The sequence below is a fragment of the Bos javanicus genome, chromosome 4, assembly GCF_032452875.1.
Source record: "Bos javanicus breed banteng chromosome 4, ARS-OSU_banteng_1.0, whole genome shotgun sequence".
Taxonomy (NCBI): Eukaryota; Metazoa; Chordata; class Mammalia; order Artiodactyla; family Bovidae; genus Bos; species Bos javanicus.
Genome location: NC_083871.1, coordinates 64610519 through 64634056, shown reverse-complemented (window position 1 = coordinate 64634056; position 23538 = coordinate 64610519). Strand labels below are relative to the sequence as shown.

General features: G+C 39.7%; 1 protein-coding gene and 1 pseudogene across 5 annotated transcripts in view; one reads left to right on the top strand and one right to left on the bottom strand.

Moving 5' to 3' along the window:
• The window catches only part of AVL9 (AVL9 cell migration associated), a 63731-nt gene extending 40193 nt beyond the window's left edge, over positions 1-23538 (top strand). For 3 of the 5 annotated variants that reach the window (XM_061414187.1, XM_061414188.1, XM_061414184.1), the window contains 6 exons: positions 2789-2923; positions 4972-5191; positions 7786-7903; positions 10421-10474; positions 10991-11079; positions 13483-15522. In XM_061414187.1, the coding sequence (XP_061270171.1) occupies positions 2789-2923; positions 4972-5191; positions 7786-7903; positions 10421-10474; positions 10991-11079; positions 13483-13598 (732 nt within the window). In that variant the 3' untranslated portion in view covers positions 13599-15522. The other 2 variants (XM_061414186.1, XM_061414185.1) reach the window with 2 other exon arrangements.
• LOC133246163 (large ribosomal subunit protein uL15-like) lies at positions 2967-3516 on the bottom strand (annotated as a pseudogene).

Below are 23538 nucleotides of genomic sequence, written 5' to 3'. Positions count from 1 at the left end.
CTCCAGGGGATCTTCCCGACTCAGGGATCGAACCCGGGTCTCCTGCATTGTAGGCAGACGCTTTACCGTCTAAGCCACCAGGGAAGCCATGCCTCTGTACGTTGGAGACCTTTAAATTTAGGCTTGATTGACCATTGGTAAAAGTGATGATGCTAAAATTTTAAGGTTATTTTGAACTACTATTTAAAATAACTTTATAAATCTGCAGTGCTTTTACATGGTTCAATATTAAGAAGGTTCCAGAGCATCTATAATAATAAAAAATCTCTCTCATTCCATTCCCTGCTACTCAGAGAATAGCAGGAAATTTATTCCCCTCTCTGTTGGTAACCAACCTTACCTAATCTATGTCCTTTTTTTTTTTTTTTTTTAAACAAAATATTCCCTGGAGATGAACTTCATCACTTAATGCAGGGTACTCCATCATATAGAAAAACATTTATTCATTGCCCTGCTGCTGCTGCTGCTAAGTCACTTCAGTCGTGTCCGACTCTGTGCAACCCCATAGACGGCAGCCCACCCGGCTCCCCCGTCCTTGGGATTCTCCAGGCAAGAACACTGGAGTGGGTTGCCATTTCCTTCTCCAGTGCATGAAAGTGAAAAGTGAAAGTGAAGTCGCTCAGTCGTGTCCGACTGTTAGCGACCCCATTGACTGCAGCCTACCAGGCTCCTCCGTCCATGGGATTTTCCAGGCAAGAGTACTGGAGTGGGTTGTCATTGCCTTCTCTGATTCATTGCCCTAGTCATGAATAGTTAGGTTTCCTGTCTTTTGCAATGATAAGTAATGCTGCAATAAGTAACTTTTTACAAATCTCACATATGAACAGGTGTATCTGTAGGATAAATTGTAAGAAGTAAAATCCTGGGTCAAAGAATATGGATATGTGTAATATTTTAAGGACTGTATTTCTTCATTTAAAAAAAAGAACTTTGAACTATTGACTTTTATAAAAAACTACATTCTTAGTTTTCATGCGACTTAGCCAAGAATTCCACTGTTGACAACAGACTTTTCTTCTTTAACAGAATCAGTTGTGAAATGCAATACTATGAGCAACTGAATCAATTTTTGTAAATATTGGTAGTTCTGAAAGTGCCCTTATCAAGGATTCTCAGTCCTGGCTGGGGAGGTAGGAGTATTCGGGGGAGTCCATATAAAGTTTTAAAGAGCATTCAGCATTGTAGTATTTATGTTCAGAAACAGGTAACAAAAAAAAAGAAACAGGTAACAAGTTTTTAATACGTAGCACACAAGGTAAAGTATGACCCATGAGTCTGCCAGCCGTTTGAGTGCTTTGGCATGAGCATGGGTCCTTTCCACCTTTAGTCACAAGAGGGCGTGGGTTGAGAAGCACTATAATATACTGAATATGTGTAAGGCATAGACATGGGTTTATTTTTGCTGCTTCTGCTATTTCGCATTTTATAGAGGGGAGGAAAACATTGTCAAGAAGGAGAATGAAACCAGTTTACCAGACATGTATTCCAACTTCTGGAAGTCTTCTCTCATGTCTTCTCCTAATAGCTGGCGGTATGGTACATCCTAGACATAGCGAAGGACATGAAGTAGCAGAAATAGTGTCTCCTTCCCTCAGAGAAATTCTTATGGTAGAAACAAGACATTATCTGGATAACTGTGGTTCAGTGTTTTGTTTTATTTTTTTAAAGATGATTAGGATAACAAATAAAGCTGTCATCGAACTTGATAGAAAACAAACTCAGGAGTTCAGCGAGTCCTCCCTCCTGGCTTTATACACAAATTATGCCACTTGTTGAGACCTATCTTGATTTAGAATTTTTCAGCAGAAATTCCATTTACTCCTTCAGTGCATCATTCCAGTGTTAGCATTCCTTTTTTCTCAGGATATAGGCTATTTTTTGTACACTTAACTCCCTGCTGTGGTTTGGCAGTTAAAATATAAATTTCAGGGCAATGGCATTTTCAAATGCAATTCAACTGGAAATTTTAAATACACAACTACTGCCATGGTCATTTTTGCTTTGAACATTTAGTAGCAAATATCTTGAAATACTGTATCATTTTAAATTATAGGACAGTAAAATAATTGCCATGCAATGCTTTGCTATTCTCACAAGAGTACTTTGGTGGTTATGTGCAAATGCCTGTGTTTTAAAATTTTACTGGAAGAAGGAACAGCTTTCTAATAAACGGCAGACTTTTAATGGGCTTAATATTAGTACTTCATTCCTAAATGAAAAAAAAAAAAAACCTAGCTTGATAGTTATAGTAGCTTTTAAGTTGAACTGAAAGCCAAGAGGTCACACAAGACAAACCTTCATGTTAGACCACCTTGCCAAGATTTGACCATTACTGGAGCAGGTTAGCAATTAACTGGCCTTAATACAGTCAGGACCTGTGGTTGTTATTATTGGTATATTATTGTGTTGATTCAAAGATCAGCTGTGTTAGGAATAGCATGAGGTTGTAGGAAGACTGGAACTTTCCTTTCCTACTATTAGCTGTCTAGGCTTGACGAGGGGCTTCTCTGGTGGTTCAGTTGGTAAAGAATCCACCTGTGATGCAGGAGACCCAGATTCCATCCCTGAGTGGGGGAAATCCCCTGGAAAAGCAAATGGCAACCCATTCTAGTATTCTAGCCTGGAAAATCCCATAGACAGAGGAGCCTTGTGGGCTACCATGGCCCAGTCCGTGGGGTCGCAAAGAGTTGGACACAACTTGGTGACGGAACCACCAAAACACCAGCTGTTATGAGAGACATGGCTGTTCCATTACTTTTCTAACATTTTCTACTCTTGTAATTCATAGGGATATCTGTGTTTGCCTTATATGGCATTGCAGCAGCATCATCTTCTCTCTGATGTCACCATTCGAGGATTTGTTGCTGGAGCTACTAACATCCTTTTTCGACAACAGAAACACCTCAGTGATGCCATTGTGGAAGTAAGTTGACATCTGAGTGCAGATACTTGACTGCTGGTCCCTGTTTTTCTTTTTTCTTTTTTTATTTTTGAAAAGCACTTAACATTTAATGAATTTCCCAGCATGTGGCTTCAAGCCACCAGGACACAAGCCCCACCTACACCCTTAATCTTCTCCTCAGCTCTTCTGCTGAAGAATTTGGCCTTCACGATGACAGGATGCTTTGGGAGCTTTCCTTTGCCCAGAACTTTGTAGTAACCTGATTGCACCACATCAATGATAGGAGCAGCTCCTGTCTTGTTCTTGGCAGCATTTACTTGTGTCTGCTCACTAACCAAGGTCCACAATTTATCAAGGTTGACAGTCGGGCAGAAACTCTGGTTCCTCTTTAAGTGGTAATGCCTCATACCAACTTTCCCAAAGTATCCTGGGTGGTATTTGTTGAAGTTGATCCTGTGATGATGCATGCCACCAGCATTACCTCAGCCTCCCGGGTGTTTCCGGTGTTTGCCGATGCGGCCGTGGCCGTGGCTCACGTGGCCCCTAAGTTTCCGGGTCTTCCTTAGTCTGGATGGCATGTCGGTGGCCTAGACGAAAGAGCCTGTTTTTCTTTTTTAAATGGAATTTGGGGCATAGTAACAACACTAATAGTGGTCATAATTGCTTCCTTTGCCAGGCATCCTAAGCACCTTAGGTATATGAACTTATCTAATTTTCATAACAACCTGTGAGATAGGCATTGTTACTGTTCGTATCACACCTGTGAAGCTAAGGAACAGAGGGGATCAGACAGCTGCTAAGTGGATGAGCCAGGATTCCTACCAAGGCAATCTAGTCTTACTTTGCTGCTGCTAAGTCACTTTTGTCGTGTCCGACTCTGTGCGACCCCATAGACGGCAGCCCACCAGGCTCCCCTATCCCTGGGATTCTCCAGGCAAGAACACTGGAGTGGGTTGCCATTTCCTTCTCCAATGCATGAAAGGGAAAAGGGAAAGTGAAGTTGCTCAGTCATGTCGGACTCTTCGCAACCCCATGGACTGCAGCCTACCAGGCTCCTCCGTCCATGGGATTCTCCAGGCAAGAGTACTGGAGTGGGGTGCCATTGCCTTCTCCGAGTCTTACTATAGTCTCACAATAAAAGTGTGTTTATCATTTAAATAGTTTAAATACCTCTACCTTGTTTAATATGCCCCAATATCAAGTGGAAGGAGCTAGAGATAAACATTTTATATCTTATTAATATAGAAGAAGTATAAATAATTTGTTAACTTTTACAATTAAAATAATTTTTATAAATGGGTGGAGGGGATTTCAGCCACCCTAAGGTTTCTGTAGTTCCTAACAGAAAGTACCAGAATGTGCTTCCTGGGGAAATGTTTATAATACAATAAATTAAAAATCTGGGATTCAAAGCTATATGGATCCCAATATTGAGGGAGAAAAATACATATATTATACCTTCCAAGACAGGAGGATATAGATGAAAGGACCACAGAGTTATCTTTTTTTTTTTTTTTCTAATTTTATTTTATTTTTAAACTTTACATAATTGTATACACAGAGTTTTCTTAAACATTATTGTTATATTCTAGTTGGTTGGCAAGCTGATGATTGTTTATTATTATACTTTAAAACTAACCTGTAAGTTACATATAGTTCTTTCTGTGTCAAGTATTATATAATAAATATACCCCAAAGTATCTGTGCGTGGTCAAAGCAAAAATTTTTAGTAATTGTATTTAATTAATTGTATTCATTTCTATTTGTATGATAAAGGTGATTTTTACTGTACATTTCTATATTTTCCAAAATATTTGTCAACATGAATCACTTTTATAATTCAAAATTAAGTATTTATGCATGTAAGAACAAGAAAATGAGCATTTTTTTTAAATAGTGAAAAATAAGAAACAGCTTCAGAATAAAAAACCTCTCTTTCTTAGGCTCATCTTTTGAGAATGCTATTATTCATATTTTTTATTTCCAACTCCGACTTCCCAGTAGTTAAAGTGTGGCATGGATGTCTGCATGAATGCCCAGACTCTGACTTGTACCTGGGTACCCTCTAGGTAGAAGAAGCTCTGATCCAGATCCATGATCCAGAACTTAGGAAGCTGCTCAATCCAACCACTGCAGACCTAAGGTTCGCAGATTACCTAGTGAGGCATGTGACTGAGAACCGGGACGACGTCTTCCTGGACGGCACGGGCTGGGAGGGAGGTGACGAGTGGATCCGAGCACAGTTTGCAGTCTATATTCATGCGCTGTTGGCCGCCACACTGCAGCTAGGTAAGGAGCTCACAGTCACTTTCTTATTTTGTAACTCTGGATGCTTTGAATTGCATAAGAAATAAAGTAATCAGAAAAATTACCTGTCACTCCACACATATAGAATTAACTACTCTTCACAGTTTGAAACTCTGGATGCTTTGAATTGCATAAGAAATAAAGTAATCAGAAAAATTACCTGTCACTCCACACATATAGAATTAACTACTCTTCACAGTTTGAGTAATTCATATCCTTCTAGACCTTTTTCTATGCATATGTTTTGGATTTTAGTTTTGTAGTGTTCATGGTAGTCCTCTTGCAAACATGGATCCCATTTTTCATGTTTTTTATAGCTTAGTTTTTCTTTATAATATAAACATGTATCAAGAGAGTAAATGCAGATCTTCATCACTTTTTACATGACTTAGTATTCCACCATATGGAAGGATATATCAGTAGTTGAGTGCTGTTTATAAACACTGCTTACATGTTTTTAAGATATATGAGGGATGGAAAAAAATTTAAAAAGTAGAAATCATTGCAGATCACATTCTGAATGATTAAACCTTCAAATTTATCCATTCTAACAGTACCCCTATTAAATGTTTAAAATGGATCAGGCAAACATAGAATCACTCCTGTGTTAAAATTCTCATTCCCCATAGAAACGAATATATTCAAGGAGAAAATGAAGCTCTGCAGTGAGCTTTCACACCTGGGATACCTGCCACCCTGCATATTAGCAAATCAGTAGATTTGGTAGTCGGAGAAGGCACTGGCACCCCACTCCAGTACTCTTGCCTGGAAAATCCCATGGACGGAGGAGTCTAGTAGGCTGCAGTCCGTGGGGTCGCCAAGAGTCGTATCACTTTCCCTTTTCCCTTTCATGCATTGGAGAAGGAAATGGCAACCCACTCCAGTGTTCTTGCCTGGAGAATCCCAGGGACGGGGGAGCCTGGTGGGCTGCCGTCTATGAGGTCTCACAGAGTCGGACACGACTGAAGTGACTTAGCAGCAGCAGCAGATTTGGTAGTGATGGTGGTAAGGCTGTTAAAAGTATATGGAGCTTCTGTTTTTCCTGCTTCTCAATGATATCTCCAACTGTTTCCAGGTTGCTTTTTTAAAAATTGTGAAATCCATATACAATTTACCGTCTTAACCATTTATAAGTGTATGATTCCACAGTGTTTAAATACCTTCGCGTTGTGGTGTCCGTAGATATTTAAATCAACCCCACTGCTGCCACCTCCTAGATTAGTTCTTCCAATAGTATTTGTAGAGTTTTAAATCCAGGCTTCAGGCATGTTCTTCATTCATTAAGAAATCTATGGAGTGACTCCTTATTTGTTAATGGGATTTTTTTTTTTAAGTGTCTGCCTCTTCTACAATTGTAGCAACTGAGATCCCCAAATTAAATCCTCTAACCCAGAATCACTCAGTTTGTCTATTAAGAAAACCCAAGTCTCCACCAGTCATGTATGTTCCTGAGTAATTAATTTACTTCTTAAAAATATTTTCCTGAGTACACAGTAGCTATGTATTTTCAGAGGGAACATTTAACATGTGTGGAGACCCACCCTTATTTTTTTTAGAGCACTTAACATCTACTAACTCATTTCATCGTCTCAGCAATCTTAGAGGTAGATACCATGTCATCCTCATTTTACAGATTTGAGAAAGTGAGGTACAGAGAGGTTAAATAACTTGCTCTTCCCCCTGGTAGGAGACTGAGCTGGACTTCAACCCAAGTAGTCTGGTTCACACCCAAGCTTTTAAAGGAAATTTAGCCCAGTGAGCTGATTGATGAATATGTTCTTAAAAGCACTTCCTTATGGTACATATAGAACCATGAATGTTCTTTTCTTCCTCTCCCAGCGACGAAAGTCATATGTTTCACCTTCAAAGCAAGCAACTTGGAATTAATATATGAAGCAATAGCCATTTGAATTAGTTCTCCAAACCTTTTCTGTTCTTCCAAGTAGAAGAAGCACTGTGGATTGAAGCTTCCTCTTGATAGTGATGAAGCCAAAAAGTTTTATGCATTAAATATATGAAAATCCCCTTATTAAGTATTTTGACCGTGAAATGCATGGAGGCTCAAGAATGAGTTTCACCAAATAGTAAGATAAAGAAAAAAGAATGGCTAAAAAGAACCAATTATTCTAATTTCCTTTCTTAGAAAATGGTATTTGTGAAAAGATTTTTTAAAATACCCTAATTGCCTACTCCATATATATATGTATGTCAGTATGTTTAACCCACTCTAGTCTGTAGTTTTTAATAAATAGTACTATGCCTCCTTACCTTGGTGAGGAGAACATGGAAATATTTTGGAGTTTTTAGGAACCTTAGAAAATATTTGGCTCAACCACCTTATTTTCTAGTAAGAAAAATGAAATCCCAGGTGATCAAGTGACTTAGCAAAAGCCACATAGCTTCTTACTAGGGTTCTGGAACTTGACCCAAGATTCCTGACATTTGGTAGGCTTTGTCCCCAAGAAAGCAGCAGGGGACAGGGAGGCTAAAGCCATTTCTTTACTGTTATTGGTTATTAATCTTTATAACCCTGACTGGCTACAGTCCAGCCCAACTTTCAAATATTTACTTGACAGATAATGAAAAGATCTTATCGGACTATGGGACGACCTTTGTTACAGCATGGAAGAACACTCACAACTACAGGGTCTGGAACAGCAACAAGCATCCAGCACTTGCAGAAATAAATCCGAAGTAAGCACATCCTCTACAGGGTGATAGAGGTGGTTGACTTATTAAGGGTTTCTGAATAAAGAAAATCATGTCTGAACTCTGATGATACTGTGAATATCTTCAAGAATCCCTTAAATAGATTTTTTAATAAAAAAGGCTCCTAAGTACAGGGAAGCAGCTGAAAACTGCTTCCCTATTCACACTTCTTACTCACAAAGCACAAGGCATTTTGGAAGCACTAACATTTCTCCCAGCTTCCAGTATAATTAGGAGACGAAAGTCCTAGCCTGTGGGGATGCTCGTATGTCATATCGATCTTTCCTCCCTTTCTCTGGATTTTTGCCTCAGCAGAATGGTCAAGTGAGATAGAAGCCTTGAGGGAAATAGCACTGGTTAAAACTGAGAGGTTATTGTAAAATATGAAGTGTGAACAACTAAAGTCAATATTTGAATTCCTAGATAATCAGTAAAATCTGGTGCCATTTCCATATCAGATTCTAAGATCCAACAAAATTTAATACCTGTCATAATATTGACTGTTGACTGGGCAAAGACTTTATTCCATGTAAAAGGCATTTAAATGTGCTAGAGAATTGGGCCATTAAGAAAAAAAATACCATGTGAATGGGAGAGTGGAGTCTAAGGAGATCAGTTGATATAATGTGTACATATTGGGAACTTCTAAATTAAAGGATTTTAATTTCTTTATGATATAAGTATACATTGAACTTTTGTTTTCATTTGTGTTTTTTTGGTGTATGTGTTTTTAAATTAATTTTTATTGGTGTATCATTGTATTTTAAACTTTACTTCTTCATGAAAATATGACAAAAATCAACTTAGTACTGATTACCATATTATTTAGGAACTTGGGTAAACTTGACTTGGGAATGTGCTTTAGTGGGGCTACACACACAAAACCCAGGGATTTATGTCATTGTAACTTGCAGAAGCATCTGCAAGGAAGCAGGGCTTGGGAGAACATGTCTGCTAAACTTATCCATCAAGAACCATGACTAGGTTCAGGACCAGTTTTGGTGAATTTTGTCCTCATACTGGGCTATGGCAGAAACCTAGATTGCCATTTGGATGTGGTAAAAACATAGAGAATTAAAAGGCAAAAACACTAATGGAATTAAATGAAAGGTCTAAGTTCAAAGTCTTCTCCCTCAGTAACCACAAGGTCTGTGTTCTAAAGAGTAATGAAGAGAAACGGATGTGAGCTTGTTTGCCCAGTGGCGCTGGTTGTAGTGGTGCTGGGGGAGTGGCCATTCACAGCTCTGTCTCCTCCCCTGGGGCTCTGTTAGCCTGGACAGATCTTTACTCAGCTGCTACATCTGCCGTAGTGCCTTTAACTTGAAGCAGCGCTACAGATTTTAATGCAGGTCCTTATGAGGATTAGCTGGCATGTGTTTTAAAGGATTGTGAAAACAGTGCTTTTAAAACTATGTAAATAACTGAGGTTATTTAGGTTGAGGAGAAAGAAAGCTGAAGCAAAAGACCAGAAAATTCAATTTGGAAATTATGCAGATATGATAGTCAGCAGATTTTCAGTATTTTCACCAAATTAAAAACAGAAATGATGATAGTCTTCAGCTGTCATCAGGGGATATAATTTAGAAATATTCAAAACTAAATGTAAGGTTTGAGATCTTTGAAACCCTTTCTTCCACTCCTAAAGATTAGAAAATTAAGTCCTCTCAATGCTTTCAACTGGTGATTCAGAAATCCAGATAAAAGAGAGGTTGTTATGTATGCCTAATGTGACCAGTAAATAAATTTGTTATCATTTGAAAAGCCATACTAGCATTTTTAAAATTTTAATTGGAAGCTAATTACTTTACAATATTGTGGTGGTTTTTGCCATACATTCACGTGAATTAGCCACATAATAGCGTTTTAATGTTTTAATAAGTGGCTGCAAATTTCACCAGGGTGACTTTTTTTTTTTTTTTTTGGTCACTTTCTTTGTTAGACATTGACAGAAGGACCCCTGCCCTGTGTATGAGATAAGAATCTGAATGTTTACTGATTCCTTGTTTTATAGTGTAATGTTGATCAGGTTGCTTGATTTTTATACATACTGTTTCCCTAAGATCTGCACTTTGAGTTGCTTTTCTGATAACACAGATTAAATCTTCCTTTGACCAATAGCACCCATTTATAAGATGGCCAGAATCAAGCCATGTCCAAAGTCAACAACTCTAACCCTGACTGTCCCAGGAGCTTTTTTAAAATGTTGGTGCTTGGGCCCCACCTCAGACCAAAGAGGAACATTAGGGCGGCACTAACACAAACCAACCCCACCCAAGGAAAAAAAAAACACCTATTTTACAAGCAAAGTACATAAGCTGAGAGAGACTCCGTGACTGTGAGTGGAGAGCTGTGATCGGAGCCCTATTTCCGGTGTCTCGTTTGGAGCACCGCCGCCCGCCTGAGTCACCCCAGTGCAGTTTCCTGACACTTCCTTGTGATAACTCTGTGTTACAGCTTCACTGGTGAGACACTCATAGTCTAAACTCAAACTTTGTTTTACAGCCATCCTTTCCAAGGACAGTACTCAGTGTCAGACATGAAGTTAAGATTCTCACAGTGAGTATTTAGGGAAAATACTAGGAACGTTCTTCTGTCTGAATTCATGCCATGTGTTTCATCGCTAATTGGGAATTGTTTTTCTCCACTTCATAGACTTGTGCTTCAAATAGTAACCAAATATGTGCATAACGTTCTCTAGCTCAGCAGTGTGTATGTTTCAAAATGAAAACACTGCTGTTCCATGGAGAATGGTGTGAACTAATAGCAGGATTTGCCATTTTTATTCTGGTGAAGTAACTTCAGCAAATTATGACCATACAAATTATGTATAACCATACATCCTTATGTCCTTACACCACTTTCTGGCTCATCTGTATATTCTTTTAAAATTTTCTGAAAATTCCTGTATCTAAAATATTAGTAAATTAATTGATGTATAACAAATAATGAATTATTTATCTTCTTTTCTCAATAATTCTGATTTGGGGGATGATTATAGAGTGGTTAATGTATATGTGAGTGATTTTTTTTTTTTTTAACTGTACTTACTTAACATTTCTCTCCTTTACTCAGTTCTGTTCAAAACAGTGAGCGTGGCAAAAAACTTGGAAACGTCATGGTTACAACAAGTCGGAATGTTGTACAAACAGGAAAAGCTGTTGGTAAGGATGTCTTAGGCAGGAACAGATTGGAATCATAAAACATCTCTTCTCTATCCTCAGTATGTCATTGATAAAAACATAAAGTTGCAGAGATGTGTGTATCACATAATAATGCAAGATGGTTGAATATACAGTGGTTTTTCTTTTTAATTTTGGTCTTATTCATTAAAACAATGCTTGTGACACTAGATAATGCCAAACCAAGTTCAGCAAATGTTGTCATATCTGTTCCCTGTTATCAGGAATCAAACTTCTCTGGATTTCTCTTTCTGTCTCTGAGCTGCCCACAGTTCTTTATAAATAGTAGAGTACTATTTATATAATAATAAAGTAGGCATTAGAAGCAGCTGTCTTTTAAGGTAGTATCACATAGTAAAGAAGATCAGTGAAAACCAACAATTGTTTTTATGAAAAGATCACATTAATGATACTTCTACAGACTAGTAAAGAGAAAAAGAAGATACAAATGACCAGTATTGGGCATGAAAGAGGGGATACCACTATAGATCTTACAGAAATTAAAAGGATAATTAGGTAATACTATGAACAATCTTGTGCCAGTTATTCAACTGCTTAGATGAAATCTACAAAATCCTTGAAAGACTCTAATTGCCAAAACCAGTGCAGTAAAGAAATAGAAAATCTGAATAGCCCTAAATATTTTAAATAATTGAGTTAAAGTTTAAAGGCTTGTTACAAGTTTTTAAATGTAATCTAAGCCCAGGTGGCTTTACTTACGAATTTTATCAAACACTTAAGGAATAATGCTAATTTTATACAAACTCTTTCAGAAAGTAATGGTTGAGGTAATACCTCCCAACTTGTTTTATGAGGGTGTATTACCCTGATACCAAAATCAGACGAATGGTTGTTGGGTATATCCTTCTGTACCTAGCTTTTTTCACTTTGGCTGTTTTGAAGATTATTCCATCTCTTTTTCTTGGAGAAGGAAATGGCAGCCCACTCCAGTGTTCTTGCCTGGAGAATCCCATGGACGGAGAAGCCTGGTAGGCTGCAGTCCATGGGGTCGCATAGAGTCAGACACGACTCAAGCGACTTAGCAGCAGCAGCAGTAGCAGCCATCTCTTTTTCTAAAGAAATTTCTTGTTCCTTCTTTCCTACATTTTTAACTGTTTACTTTTATACTATTTCAGACTTAAAGAAATCATGTAACAGTGTACAGGGAACTCCCAGTTATCTCAAGTGCCCGGTTATTTACACTTGGCTACATTTGTTTTATAATATCAGTATTAAAAATTGGGCCCATCTCATTCCTTAGCTCCTGAGAGCTAAGGGTTAGCTAAAGGTTAGCTGACTAACCCTTACTGAACACAACTCTAAAGCCCCAGAACTAGGTGATCTCTGTGCCAGGGCCCTCCTAGCTCTAATGTCCTGTACATCTGGAGATGGGTAAGAGAACTATTCTACAGACTTAAAGACAAACACGGGGTACACAGTCCTGTCACCCCTGTACAAGGGAATAGAATCAAATATATAAGCATTTATTTCCATACAATATTATACCTTTGACTTATTTTGAATTCTTTGTTTTTGATAGAAAAATTCTACTTCATCAAAGGCATATGATGTCAGTTAATTTTTAGTGATGCTGCTGATATTTAAATTCTATGGCCTGTTCCCTTCTTGCACACTCCCCTCTCCAAGAACAGTGAGTGTGTATGATTCAACTTAAATAATTTCATTATAACATCAGCTTTTGAGATAATGCTGTTAAAAGCAAAACAGACCTCAGGCAGGTAGAGCTCTGTATGTTTTAATTTGGTGCACCATGGTTATTTATTTTATTTATTTGAGCGCTTCGGGCCTGTCTTGCAGCGCTGCAGGCTTTTCTGTGGTTGTGGCGCATAGGCTTAGTTGCTCCGAGGCATGTGGAATGCCAGTTCCCCGATGGGGGATCAAACCCGTTTTCTCCTGCTTTGTAAGGCAGATTTCCAACCACTGGACTACCAGGGAAGTCCTGTGATGCAACATGATTTTAGATGACAATAACAAATTTCCCCAAGCAGCCTAACAACTCTTTCTTGTAGGTGGTTTTCAGTTATAAACTTGGATTTGGGTTACAGAGAGCACATAGAAGTTTGGTTTTGTTTTGTTGTGTTTTTTTTGTTTGTTTTTAGCTCTCCAAGACGTTTAAGAACCACTAGCCTGGGAAAAGTTTCCCAAAGACTTTCAAAATACTTAGGAGAGCAGTATCTTATACCCAGTCAGGTTCCTCTTAGACATTCCCATGGTAAGGGATTATTTTGAAACCAGAAGTGTCAATTTTATTGCACTACCTATTAACATATCAGTGTGTTGCAGTTAAGTAGCATTGGTTTTTCAGTGTCTCCTAACAGAAGTGAAGACCATTTTCCTTCTGTTTTTCCCCTCCTTTCCACTCAGGCCAGTCGGTTGGAGGAGCTTTTTCCAGTGCGAAGACAGCTATGTCTTCATGGCTTTCTACTTTCACCAGTTCCACTCCACAGAGTCTCACTGAGCTGCCTGACGGGAAACCCTGAGCCGAGCAAGCCACCCAGAAGCTGCTGTCGCTTTCTTAAGTTTTAAGCGTCCCCTGTCTGTCTGCTGCTCCCAGACTGTTCCTCTTCATCGGCTGCAGGTCCACAGCAGGGGACCAATAGGTCGAACTGTTTACATGGACGGTTGCCCTCTATCTAAATGAATGTCATGGGACACTGAAAAGATGAAAACCACAACCGCAGCCGGGACGGCTTCCCAGGTTGGGGTTTAAATTGACTACGTTTATTTCAGTCTGAGCCTGATTAAAACACACAGCGAACCTTCTAATGAATTTTGAGTTCTGACATTATACATTTGTTTACTTTAGAAAAGTTTCTCCTTGATGTAAGTTTTGTTCTGTTGTTGCTGTTTGAATATCCAGATGGATATTTATATGTGCTAAGATTAATTTATATTACTATTTTAATTTCTCTAAAGTGAGCCCTAAAATGTTCTGATAGCGTGAAGGGGCCATACAATCCAACCCTTTGCTGTTATTTTGCTGAGTTATATAAGGATTTTTTTGTTTGTGGGTTCTTTACCTACAAAACAAATTTGTCATTCACTTCCTCCTGGAACATAGAAGTCAGAGGTGGTAGTTCTGAGGATGGAGTGTTTTGTGATTTTAATGTATCCTTTTCCCACCCTACACACTTGCTTTGAGGTGTCAAGGAGTGTCACTGTGCTTTTCTCCTCTTCCTAATTGTTCAAGTAGATGTGCAAAGAATGAGCATGGTGATGGTTACAGCAGAGTTGAAACAGTTTAACTGTGTATTTAGGGCAAGACTTTTAAGGACCTAGGTGGGTTCTGTTGACTGTAGTAACGTTGCAATCTTTACATGCGTTTTTTAACCTGAAGTTTGTGCCTTCTATTTCTTCTTTTGGACGGTTTTCCATTGGGTGTTTACAGATTTAACAGGTTTTTTCTCAGTCTTACTCTTCATGAAGCTTTTCGAGGCACTTGGCCTTCCTCCTTCCCTGATAGAAAATCCTTATGTAATCAATGTCTACCCCCTTCCAAAAGCATTTACAAAAGAAAAGATGATCTGTAAATATTAAATAGAATTCTCATCTTGGCTCACATTTAGAAAAGCGAGAGAAGAAAAACTTCAGCCATGACATTAGTCATGTTTTGTGAAGGACATCTGGGTTCATGTTAGACACAGGTGTGCTCACAACTGAAGATTTTTACACAACTAGACCTCATGTAGCTGCCAGGCTCAGCTCTCTTTTGCTTTTCAAGGGGACTCTGATTGGGTGTTCTCAGGGAGTACTTAGAGGCGACAGACTGCTTTTTCAGTAACAAAAGATACTTGGGAAATACATTGTGAATATAATCTACATTTGATGTGACAAGTATTGAGAAAATCAGGGGCCTAATTAGGGAGGGGGACTCTTGATTATATTTGATTTATCCTTTAAGAAATGTTTGTGTAAGAAGCACTACTGGGGTGTGTGAAATGAAGCATAGGGACATAATCCAAATATCCCTGAATTTTCCAATTTGTGTTTTAACACAAGTCCTACAAACCTAAAGCATACTTCCCTTTGAGTATAATAATTTAAGAATTCATTGATGATAAAGGGCTTATTGTGGGAAACATTAATTTTACTTCTAGGAAAGCTTTCTCAGGAAAATACTGTTTGAAGAGAAGAAGGTAGTACCGAACAAAAGTTTTAAAAGGTACTTTAAAGTTGCACTGAGACGAACATCTCGTTGTTTCATGAGGGCGCGTCATTGGCTAGAGTATGATAGTGCATCAGATAGCGTTCATAGTGCTGTGAGGGTCAGCCAGCATGCTGCTGGTTCATCCTTTAGTTTGTTTGATTTGGTATGATTGGGGTGAATTCTCATCTCTCGTCATTCAAAGCAGCCCAGTCCACTTTGGAATCCCATTGAAATAAAAATAGTTACATAAAATTTAACTTTGCTTTGCTATCACTCCCCATTTTAATGCACACCTTAATGGAACTTTCTCTTCACGTTTCCAGTTAAGAGTTCCACCCTTACAGTGGTCATTAAACTGGCTTTCAACATAAAATGAATATTTCAGAAGATAGAACTTCTGTCATAGAGACGGTCAAAAGACCATAACTATATTTATTCTTTGAGGTTCTAGGAGGTATGGGGGTCTTCAGGGAGTGCAGGCTGTCACATTGTTGGCGGGGCCCCAGGGCAGCCAGCACAGGGAGAGGCAGGAGGCCTGGCCCCTGGTCCTGGGGGCCTGCGCTTCAGGTTTGGATTCTGGGCTCCGCCCAGCGGCAGCATGGAAACAGTAGCTTCCTCCAGTCACTGGCTCTGTGAGCCGTAGCAGCCAGCACGGATGTGGCCGTCTGTGGACATCTCACTGGTAAAGATGAGTGCTTTGCTTGGCCACACAGTGCTTTCATCTGAGAACTGAGTGTTTTAAGTAGGCCTGAGGGAGCTAGGGTCAGCCAGGCTTTTTCAGAGTGCGCCAGGCACACAGACTGCATCCACAGCTTGGTGGACACTTCTCTGCTATCCAGGTGACTTAAAGATAGTGCTTGGAAAAAGTCCCTGGCTGGCTTTAATTCCTACTAGGGACTGTAATGACGATGACATAGGTAAGGGAAAGAGGGCTAAAGCTGCCCCAAGTGTCCCAGGCTAATGAATAGAAGAAGTTGCCTGTCGAAGTGTGGCTTGTGGTTATTTTGTATTTGCATTGGCTCTTGTAACCAGGAGGAATAGTCTATCCCCAAATCCGTTAGTGATTTGCCAGCCCTCCGACCCTAAAACAATTCTCTTCCACTTTTTCCTTTAAGAAACACAGCAGTAGTATCCTTGGGCAGCAGACCAGAGCATATAACCTGATCTCCTCAATCTTATCTTGCTTTCTGAGTCCTATATTAAACATTGAATTTTTTTTAAGGATAATTTACTTAGAAAGGCAAGGAGGAAACAAACTTTGAAGGGAGAGATGAGACATTTATTGTTGCAAAGCTGAGAGACAGGTTCTTAAAGTCTGCATGAAAGTATTTTGGGAGCAGTATTTAATATGCTAAAGGATGCACAAGTTCTTTAATGAAGAAGTTAGGTTTTTCATCTGCTAGTTACAAGCTGTAAAATGAAACTTTGTCTCCCTGGCAGGCAAATTTTGGTTTGGTTTAGTGGAAGTTCAAGCCAGTGGCCATTTTCCCTGAGGTGTGGTGATGAGTTTAGGAACACCCAGCTCTTGGAGGGGCCAGTGGACTAATCCTGAACCCTTGAACTATTACCTGCTTCAGCGGTTTTGGAAAGTAGCCTGTTAGGATGGTAGCCGATGAATGTGGCCTGTTATTCTATTGGGGAGTTGGCTGGGACTTTGGAGATGGTATTGACACTGGCGTGCTCTGACTGTGTGGCCAGAGTATTCAGAGCGGCACGGCATTCAGTCTGCCCACCCAGTTCTGTGGTACCCTCTAAACAAGATAGAGAACGCAGCCCTGGTTTCTAGAAGATTGTCTCATTCCACGTAGAGCAATGTGTTGCTAGGAGTTTTTTCATTCCAAGTCTTTGGGCTTCGTAACATTGGAATTGTTTTTTCATAATTCCCAACATTCCATAAATATTTGTCAAGGACAAAGAAAAGGAATGTGTTTCTTTATTCTTCTCACATAAATAACTTTGTACACATGACTTCCTGCTTTCATATGAAGGAGAAGAAACTAGCTCCCTTATGTGGCAGCTCCAAAATTAAAAGATTGTTGCACGTATAAGGGGTTGAATATATTTTATAAAACTAATGCATTTGTATTTCTGTGCTGTTCTAAAGATTACCTTTTTACTTATATTAATTAAAGATATAGAAAGTATATATTTAAATCATGTAAATGTGACTCATTAGGGAGTTTCCTCAATCTTAATATTCATCAGCTTCTCACACTCATATAGTATGCTGCTCAAATTTTTTTGTGTGCAATATGAACATTTGAACATTTCAGTCAGGTACTGAGCCAGAAAAGGTAATTGAAGTTTTTAGAAAACTTAACGTTGCTTAGAAAATATTTTGTTTTCTTGAAATAGTAATAATTTATAGCTGGAAAGATAAGATCAAGACTTATTTCAGGCCACTTGGTCACTGGTTCCTAAATTTAGGAAGCACTTGATTAACAAGTTGTTGAAAACATTTAGTGGGTACAGGAATAGTTTAAATACTTGAGATTAAAGGCTTTCCTCTGATCCCTTTCTAAGAAGTTTTAGCTTAGAAAACTTAGAAAGTTTTCTAAGGGAGTATAGCTGTGGTACATGTTCCGATCAGAAAGGTAGTTTCTCTTTGCTCTGTTAGTTTTATAGTTTGTACTAGTTATTTGTTTCTGTTGTCATTTTTTTTTATGTTAAAATTATAAATCACGTCTAATCATACTGAATTATAAAACTTCTATTGTATCCTTCTTTTAAGGAAAAATGAGAATAAATTATCCTGTTTGTCCTGCATACAGTGTATTTGGTCTGTCTTCTTAGAAGTACCCTTCATGTTTCTGTGTGGTTTCTGGCCTGTTTCACCAATGCACAGAAGGGCCAGCTTCGTTTATTAGGAAACTAGCAGAACTAGAGGACTCGTTGCTCATTTCTCTGTCGTTTTGAAATTACTTATGGTGGTACTTGAGTCTGTGAGGTGGTTACCCTTGCAGCAAGAATGTTCAGAACCTGGGGCTACACAGCATACCGCCAAACAGAGCTTGGTCATGCAAGAACATCTTGTCACATGCGCACTGACAGAAATCCCCAGGGGACAGGGGCATTGTCGCAAGCAACTCATTTTTCCATCTGGACTGGTGAGCTTCAAAATAGCCTTGACATTGCCACTGAGGACTCCTAACACATTTTCATATGTATTTCCATGTACCATGGTTTCTTTCCTTACAGCTGTTTTGCAAAACAGCTTCAAAGAAGGAGACAAGTTTCTTTGCCCTCCCGGGAATGGGCACTTCCTTGAGTGCAGGATTAAGTTTAAGGTACCAGTGTTCTTACAACGTGGACCATTGCTGCCTGGATCTGACAAGGTGACTGAGGCAGTAGAGCTCGACACTACTGGCATCTCCCCTTTCCCTAGGACCTGCCTTCCCAGGGACCTACACTTCAGGCTCTGCCATGGTGAGAGGATGGTCCCCCTTCGTCTCCTGGATCAGCGTTGCCTGGCGTTCATTCTCATAGGATGGGAGATATAATCAACAAATCTGGCAACATCTAGAAGGAGCATGATTATAGAGCCAGTTTCTTCCAAGGACTCACCCATTGTGAAGGGCTTCCCTCCTCCTGCAGTAATCACAGGCTCAGGGAACTGCTCAGTAACAGAACTGATCTGTCCCAAGTTTACAATCGACAAACCGCCAACTGGCCTTCGACTATCATGTCACATGACTGATCCACTCCAGTCAAGATGGCTAAGGTCTAGTCATCAGCATAGGTAACATGCGTTGTATGACTATGGAGTCAGGCTGGGAGCCTCTGGGGTAGGAGAACTGAATGGTCATACTTGTTGCTCTTGATCCCATGTATATACCTATTTTTGGAACCACTGACATCCCCACAGAATACAAAAACTAAGATTCATATATTTCTAAATGTAGGTTTTATCCTTCACTGGACGTAGCTTCACTCCTGGGGCCCAGAGCTGTGGACTGTGGGGAAAATGATGAAAGTCACTTGATAAGATACTAATCATTGTTGAAGCCAGGTGATGAGTACACAGGAGTTTGTTAGACTATTCTGGTGGTGTATATGTTTGAGAATTTTCATAATGAAAAGTTTAAAACTTGCTAGTCAAACAACTCTACTGCTGCTGAAAAGGCTCCGCTGCTGCCACCCCTTCCCTGGCAATACTCTCAAGTAGTTGCAGAGAATGTTGAAGCCTTCAGTCAGGCTCTCAGCATCAAGTCAGTGTCTGCTAGTCCTCTTCTGACCTTATGTGGTTCTGGTCACTCATCCTTGTAAAGCAGAATCTCTCTCGTTAACTTTAGAATGGAAGGGCTGGGAAGGACAGAAAATAAGTTTTTGAAAGTTTGTTCAGTCACTGAGTTCTCACTGTTCCTCAGTAACTCATCTCTGTTACATATCATTCTAACTTCACTTCCATTGTGCATGTGTGCTCAGTCACTTCAGTCGTGTCTAACTGCGACCCCGTGGACTGTATAGCCCGGCAGGCTCCTCTGTCCATGGGATTCTCCAGGCAAGAACACTGGAGTGGGTTACCATGCCCTCCTCCAAGGGGTCTTCCCAATCCAGGCATTGAATTTATGTCCTATGTCTTCTGAATTGTGGCAGGTTTTTTACCGCTGAGCCACTGGAGAAGCCCTCACTTCCATCATTCCTGGTCCATTATGCCTGCACCTTACTGGTTTCCCTACTTCCAGTCCACCCTACCCCTCACACCCAGATTCATCTCCCTAAGACTTTAGGGTATTTTTAATTGTCCCTTGCTACATGATAATCCTTCAAGTCTACTTAACTGTCTACAGAATTAAATCCAGATTCCTAAATCTGGCACTCAGTGTCTGCCACACAGTAATGTCCTGAGCTTCTCCAGTGACCCCCTGGCCTCCACAAGCCCCCGGCTAACTGACACCTTTGCTGTGATGACACTTTCCTTCCCTCTAGCCGTTGGATGAGCATTGAGAAAAGCCCTGTAGACACTAACTGAACGTCAGCTAGACACTAACTGAACGTCAGCTTCAACCCCTCTTGTGTTCCTCAAAGTCTCCCCTGGGGCTAACCTAAGTTCTTTCTAAAATACTTGGACTCAGCTTTTATTGTTGATGTTCAGTTGCTAAGTCACGTCCAGCTCTTTGCAACCTCATGGACTGCAGCACGCCAGGCTCCTTTGTCCTCCACTATCTCCTAGAGTTTGCCCAAATTTGTGCCCATCGAGTCCGTGATGCCTTTATTGAGCACCACACAAATAGATGCTTCCCAGTTTTGGAGATTTTCAGCTAGCAAAACTTTAAGAAAGGGATGGCAAATTAAGTGTGAGATATACATCTGGAAAGAAACGTGTACATTAAGATTAACCAGTCATACAACCCATGCCCAGGGAAGAAATAGGGTATTGCCAGCACCTAAAACGCCCCATCCTTTGTGTCTTTCCCAGAGCATAATTCTTCCTCCAGAGATATTTGGTTCTCTGAGTTTGGAGATAATTATCTCTTTATAGTTCTACCTCCTTCTTCCTATGTATATATATATACACAAAGCATTGTTTTGGTCTTTGAACATGTATAAATGGAATCACCTCATTGGTATTGTCTTTTTCTGCCTAATTTTGGTTTTAGGAGATCATTCTCTTTCACTGCTTCCTAAGCTGTCTCACTGTACAGCTGCACAGTTATCCCCTCTACTGTGGGTAGGCGTTGGCCATTTCCAGTTTGAGGTTTTCGTGAGGATCAGTGCTTCTCTGACCCTTCTAGAATACACCTCCAGTGCACCTAATGCACGTTTTCTGTAGGGGATAAATGTGGGAATGAAACTGGAGGCATGGAAATATGTATCCCTCTAAACTTTTTTGTTAATGTCAACTTGTTTTCAAAGAGATGGTGCTATTTACCCTCCCACCAGCAGGGCATGAGAACACATCGTCCCCAGTGCTTGGGTATCATCAGGAATTTAAATTTCTCCTGATTTGGTGAGTGTAAAATGGTATCTCACTGTGGGTTTTAATTTGCATTTCCTTGTTGTAAAATTGAGTACTTTTTTATTTATTGATTGATTGTTCAGATTTCCACTTTGGGGAAATGCCTATTTGTTTTTTACCCGTTTTTCTATTAGTCTATCTGTTTCTTATTTGCTTGAGTGTGTATGTGTGTATATGTCTGTCTATAGATATATATTGTTAGGGATTGCTGGATACTATTCTTCACTATATTGCAGATTTCTTGTTCTGTGGCTTACCTTCATTCTTTATGGTCTCTTTTGCTGAATCAAGTTCTTAATGTAGTCAAACTTTTATCTTTCCTCTTAAGATTAGAGGAAATCCTATCTTTTTGTGTTTCACTTAAGAAATTTTTTTTCCACCTCAAGGTCATAAGGATATTCTCTGTAATCTTCTAGTGTATCAGTTTTCCTTTTCATACTTAAAGAATTTCTCTACCTGAAATTTCTTTCCCAATCCCCACCCTCTCTTCCTTACCCAGTATGACTAGAAAGTCTTGGCACTTCTTATTTTGCTGAGTAAGACTCTTTATTTATTTTTGGTTTTTTAAAAAATCTTTATTGAAATATATTGATTTACAGTGTGTTTGTTAGTTTCAGGTATACAGCAAAGTGATTCAGTTATATTTTTTATACTCTTTGCCATTATAGGTTATTATAAGATATGAAGTAGAGCTCCTTGCGCTATACAGTAGATCCTTATTGGTTATCTATTTTATATACAGTAGTGTGTATATTTTAATCCCAAACTCCTAATTTATCCTTCCCCCCTCCCCTTCCCCTTTGGTTACCATAGCTTTGTTTTCTATGTCTCTGTGAATACTTCTGTTTTATAAATAAATTATTTGGATCATTTTTTTTAAGTTCCATATATAAGCAATGTCATATAATATTGGTCTTTCTCTTATCACTGTCACTTCTTACCAAGACATTTTGATACCAAAACATGAGAAGAGCATAGGTCAGAGTAAAGGAGAACCCTTTGAATCAAATAATTAACTCTTTGTGTTATACTTGTTTAATTTGTCCATATTTTTCTCATTTTGTTACAGGTCCTTTGCAGAACTTCGCCTAAGTATAAGTTTATGAAGATGGAGGAAGGAATCCTTTTTTTTTTTTTTTTAATTTTGAAAGGCAGATGTTCTCCAATTCTAACAACCACATAAATGTCTAGTGTGTCCATAACTGTCCAGAGAAGCCACTAGCAATAAGGACTTCTAACACTGTAGCAGAGATGCATACTAGCCTCCAGAGATCCAAGATGTACACATATTTGACTACTTGCCCTAGGAAATCACTCTCAAAACTAACGCAAGTCCCTCATACTGCATTTTAAATACCACCTTCTTCCCAGCAAGTATTTGAGTGCCTACTGTGTACACACACAGTACATGCCCCACACATAGCAGGGGGAGATGGACAGTTAACATGGATGGTTACCATGGATGGTAAAGGCCGGGTCAAGGGTCAAAGCCCAGCCCAGCTTGACCACAGCATGGCGGCCAGCTGCTTTTTTACAGATTGAGTAGATGTTGGCTCAGCTGGTAAAGAACTTGGCTACTAGTGCAGGAGACACAAAAGACGCTGGTCCAATCCCTAGGTTGGGAAGATCCCCTGGAGGAGGAGATGGCAACTCCTCCATTATTCTTGCCTAGGAAATCCCATGGACAGAGGAGCCTGGTGGGCTGCAGTCCATGGGGTTGCAAAGAGTCAGATACGACTGAGCACACACGCACTTGTAGATGTTTCTTCCCCTGAAGACTGTGATGGTTTTAGGAGTGAGGTGGGTTTAGAGGAAGAAGCTGTAAGATACAGAGAGCTCCAGGGCCTTAGGAGAACAGCATAGGCAAAGACTGGGAGACAGCAGATGTACTTTGGTGTGGCTAGAACATAAATGGCAAGGAGAGCTGAGCAAGAGATGAGGCTAAGGCCAGACCAGGAAAAAGAGATCCCTGTCAGCCTGGCAAAGGGGGCTCTAAAAGGCCAGTGGAAAACCTTAAAGGGCTTCCTAAGAGCAAGTGGCAGGATGCTGCATTTGAAAAAGTTCATTCTGGCTTGGGCACCCAGCATTTAGACTAGGGGCTTGTGAATGAAAAGCAACTCCAAAGTGATTGTGGGCAGTGCCAGGAGAGCACAGAGGACTCTTCAGCATCAGTTGTTACCTTTTTTGGCCATGGATCTTAGTTCCCTTACCAGAGTTGGAACTCGCACCCTCTGTAGTGGAAGTGCTCAGTCTTAACCACTGAACCACCAGAGAAGTCCCCATTGAAGTTACTCCTTTTTGGCAAAAGAGAGAC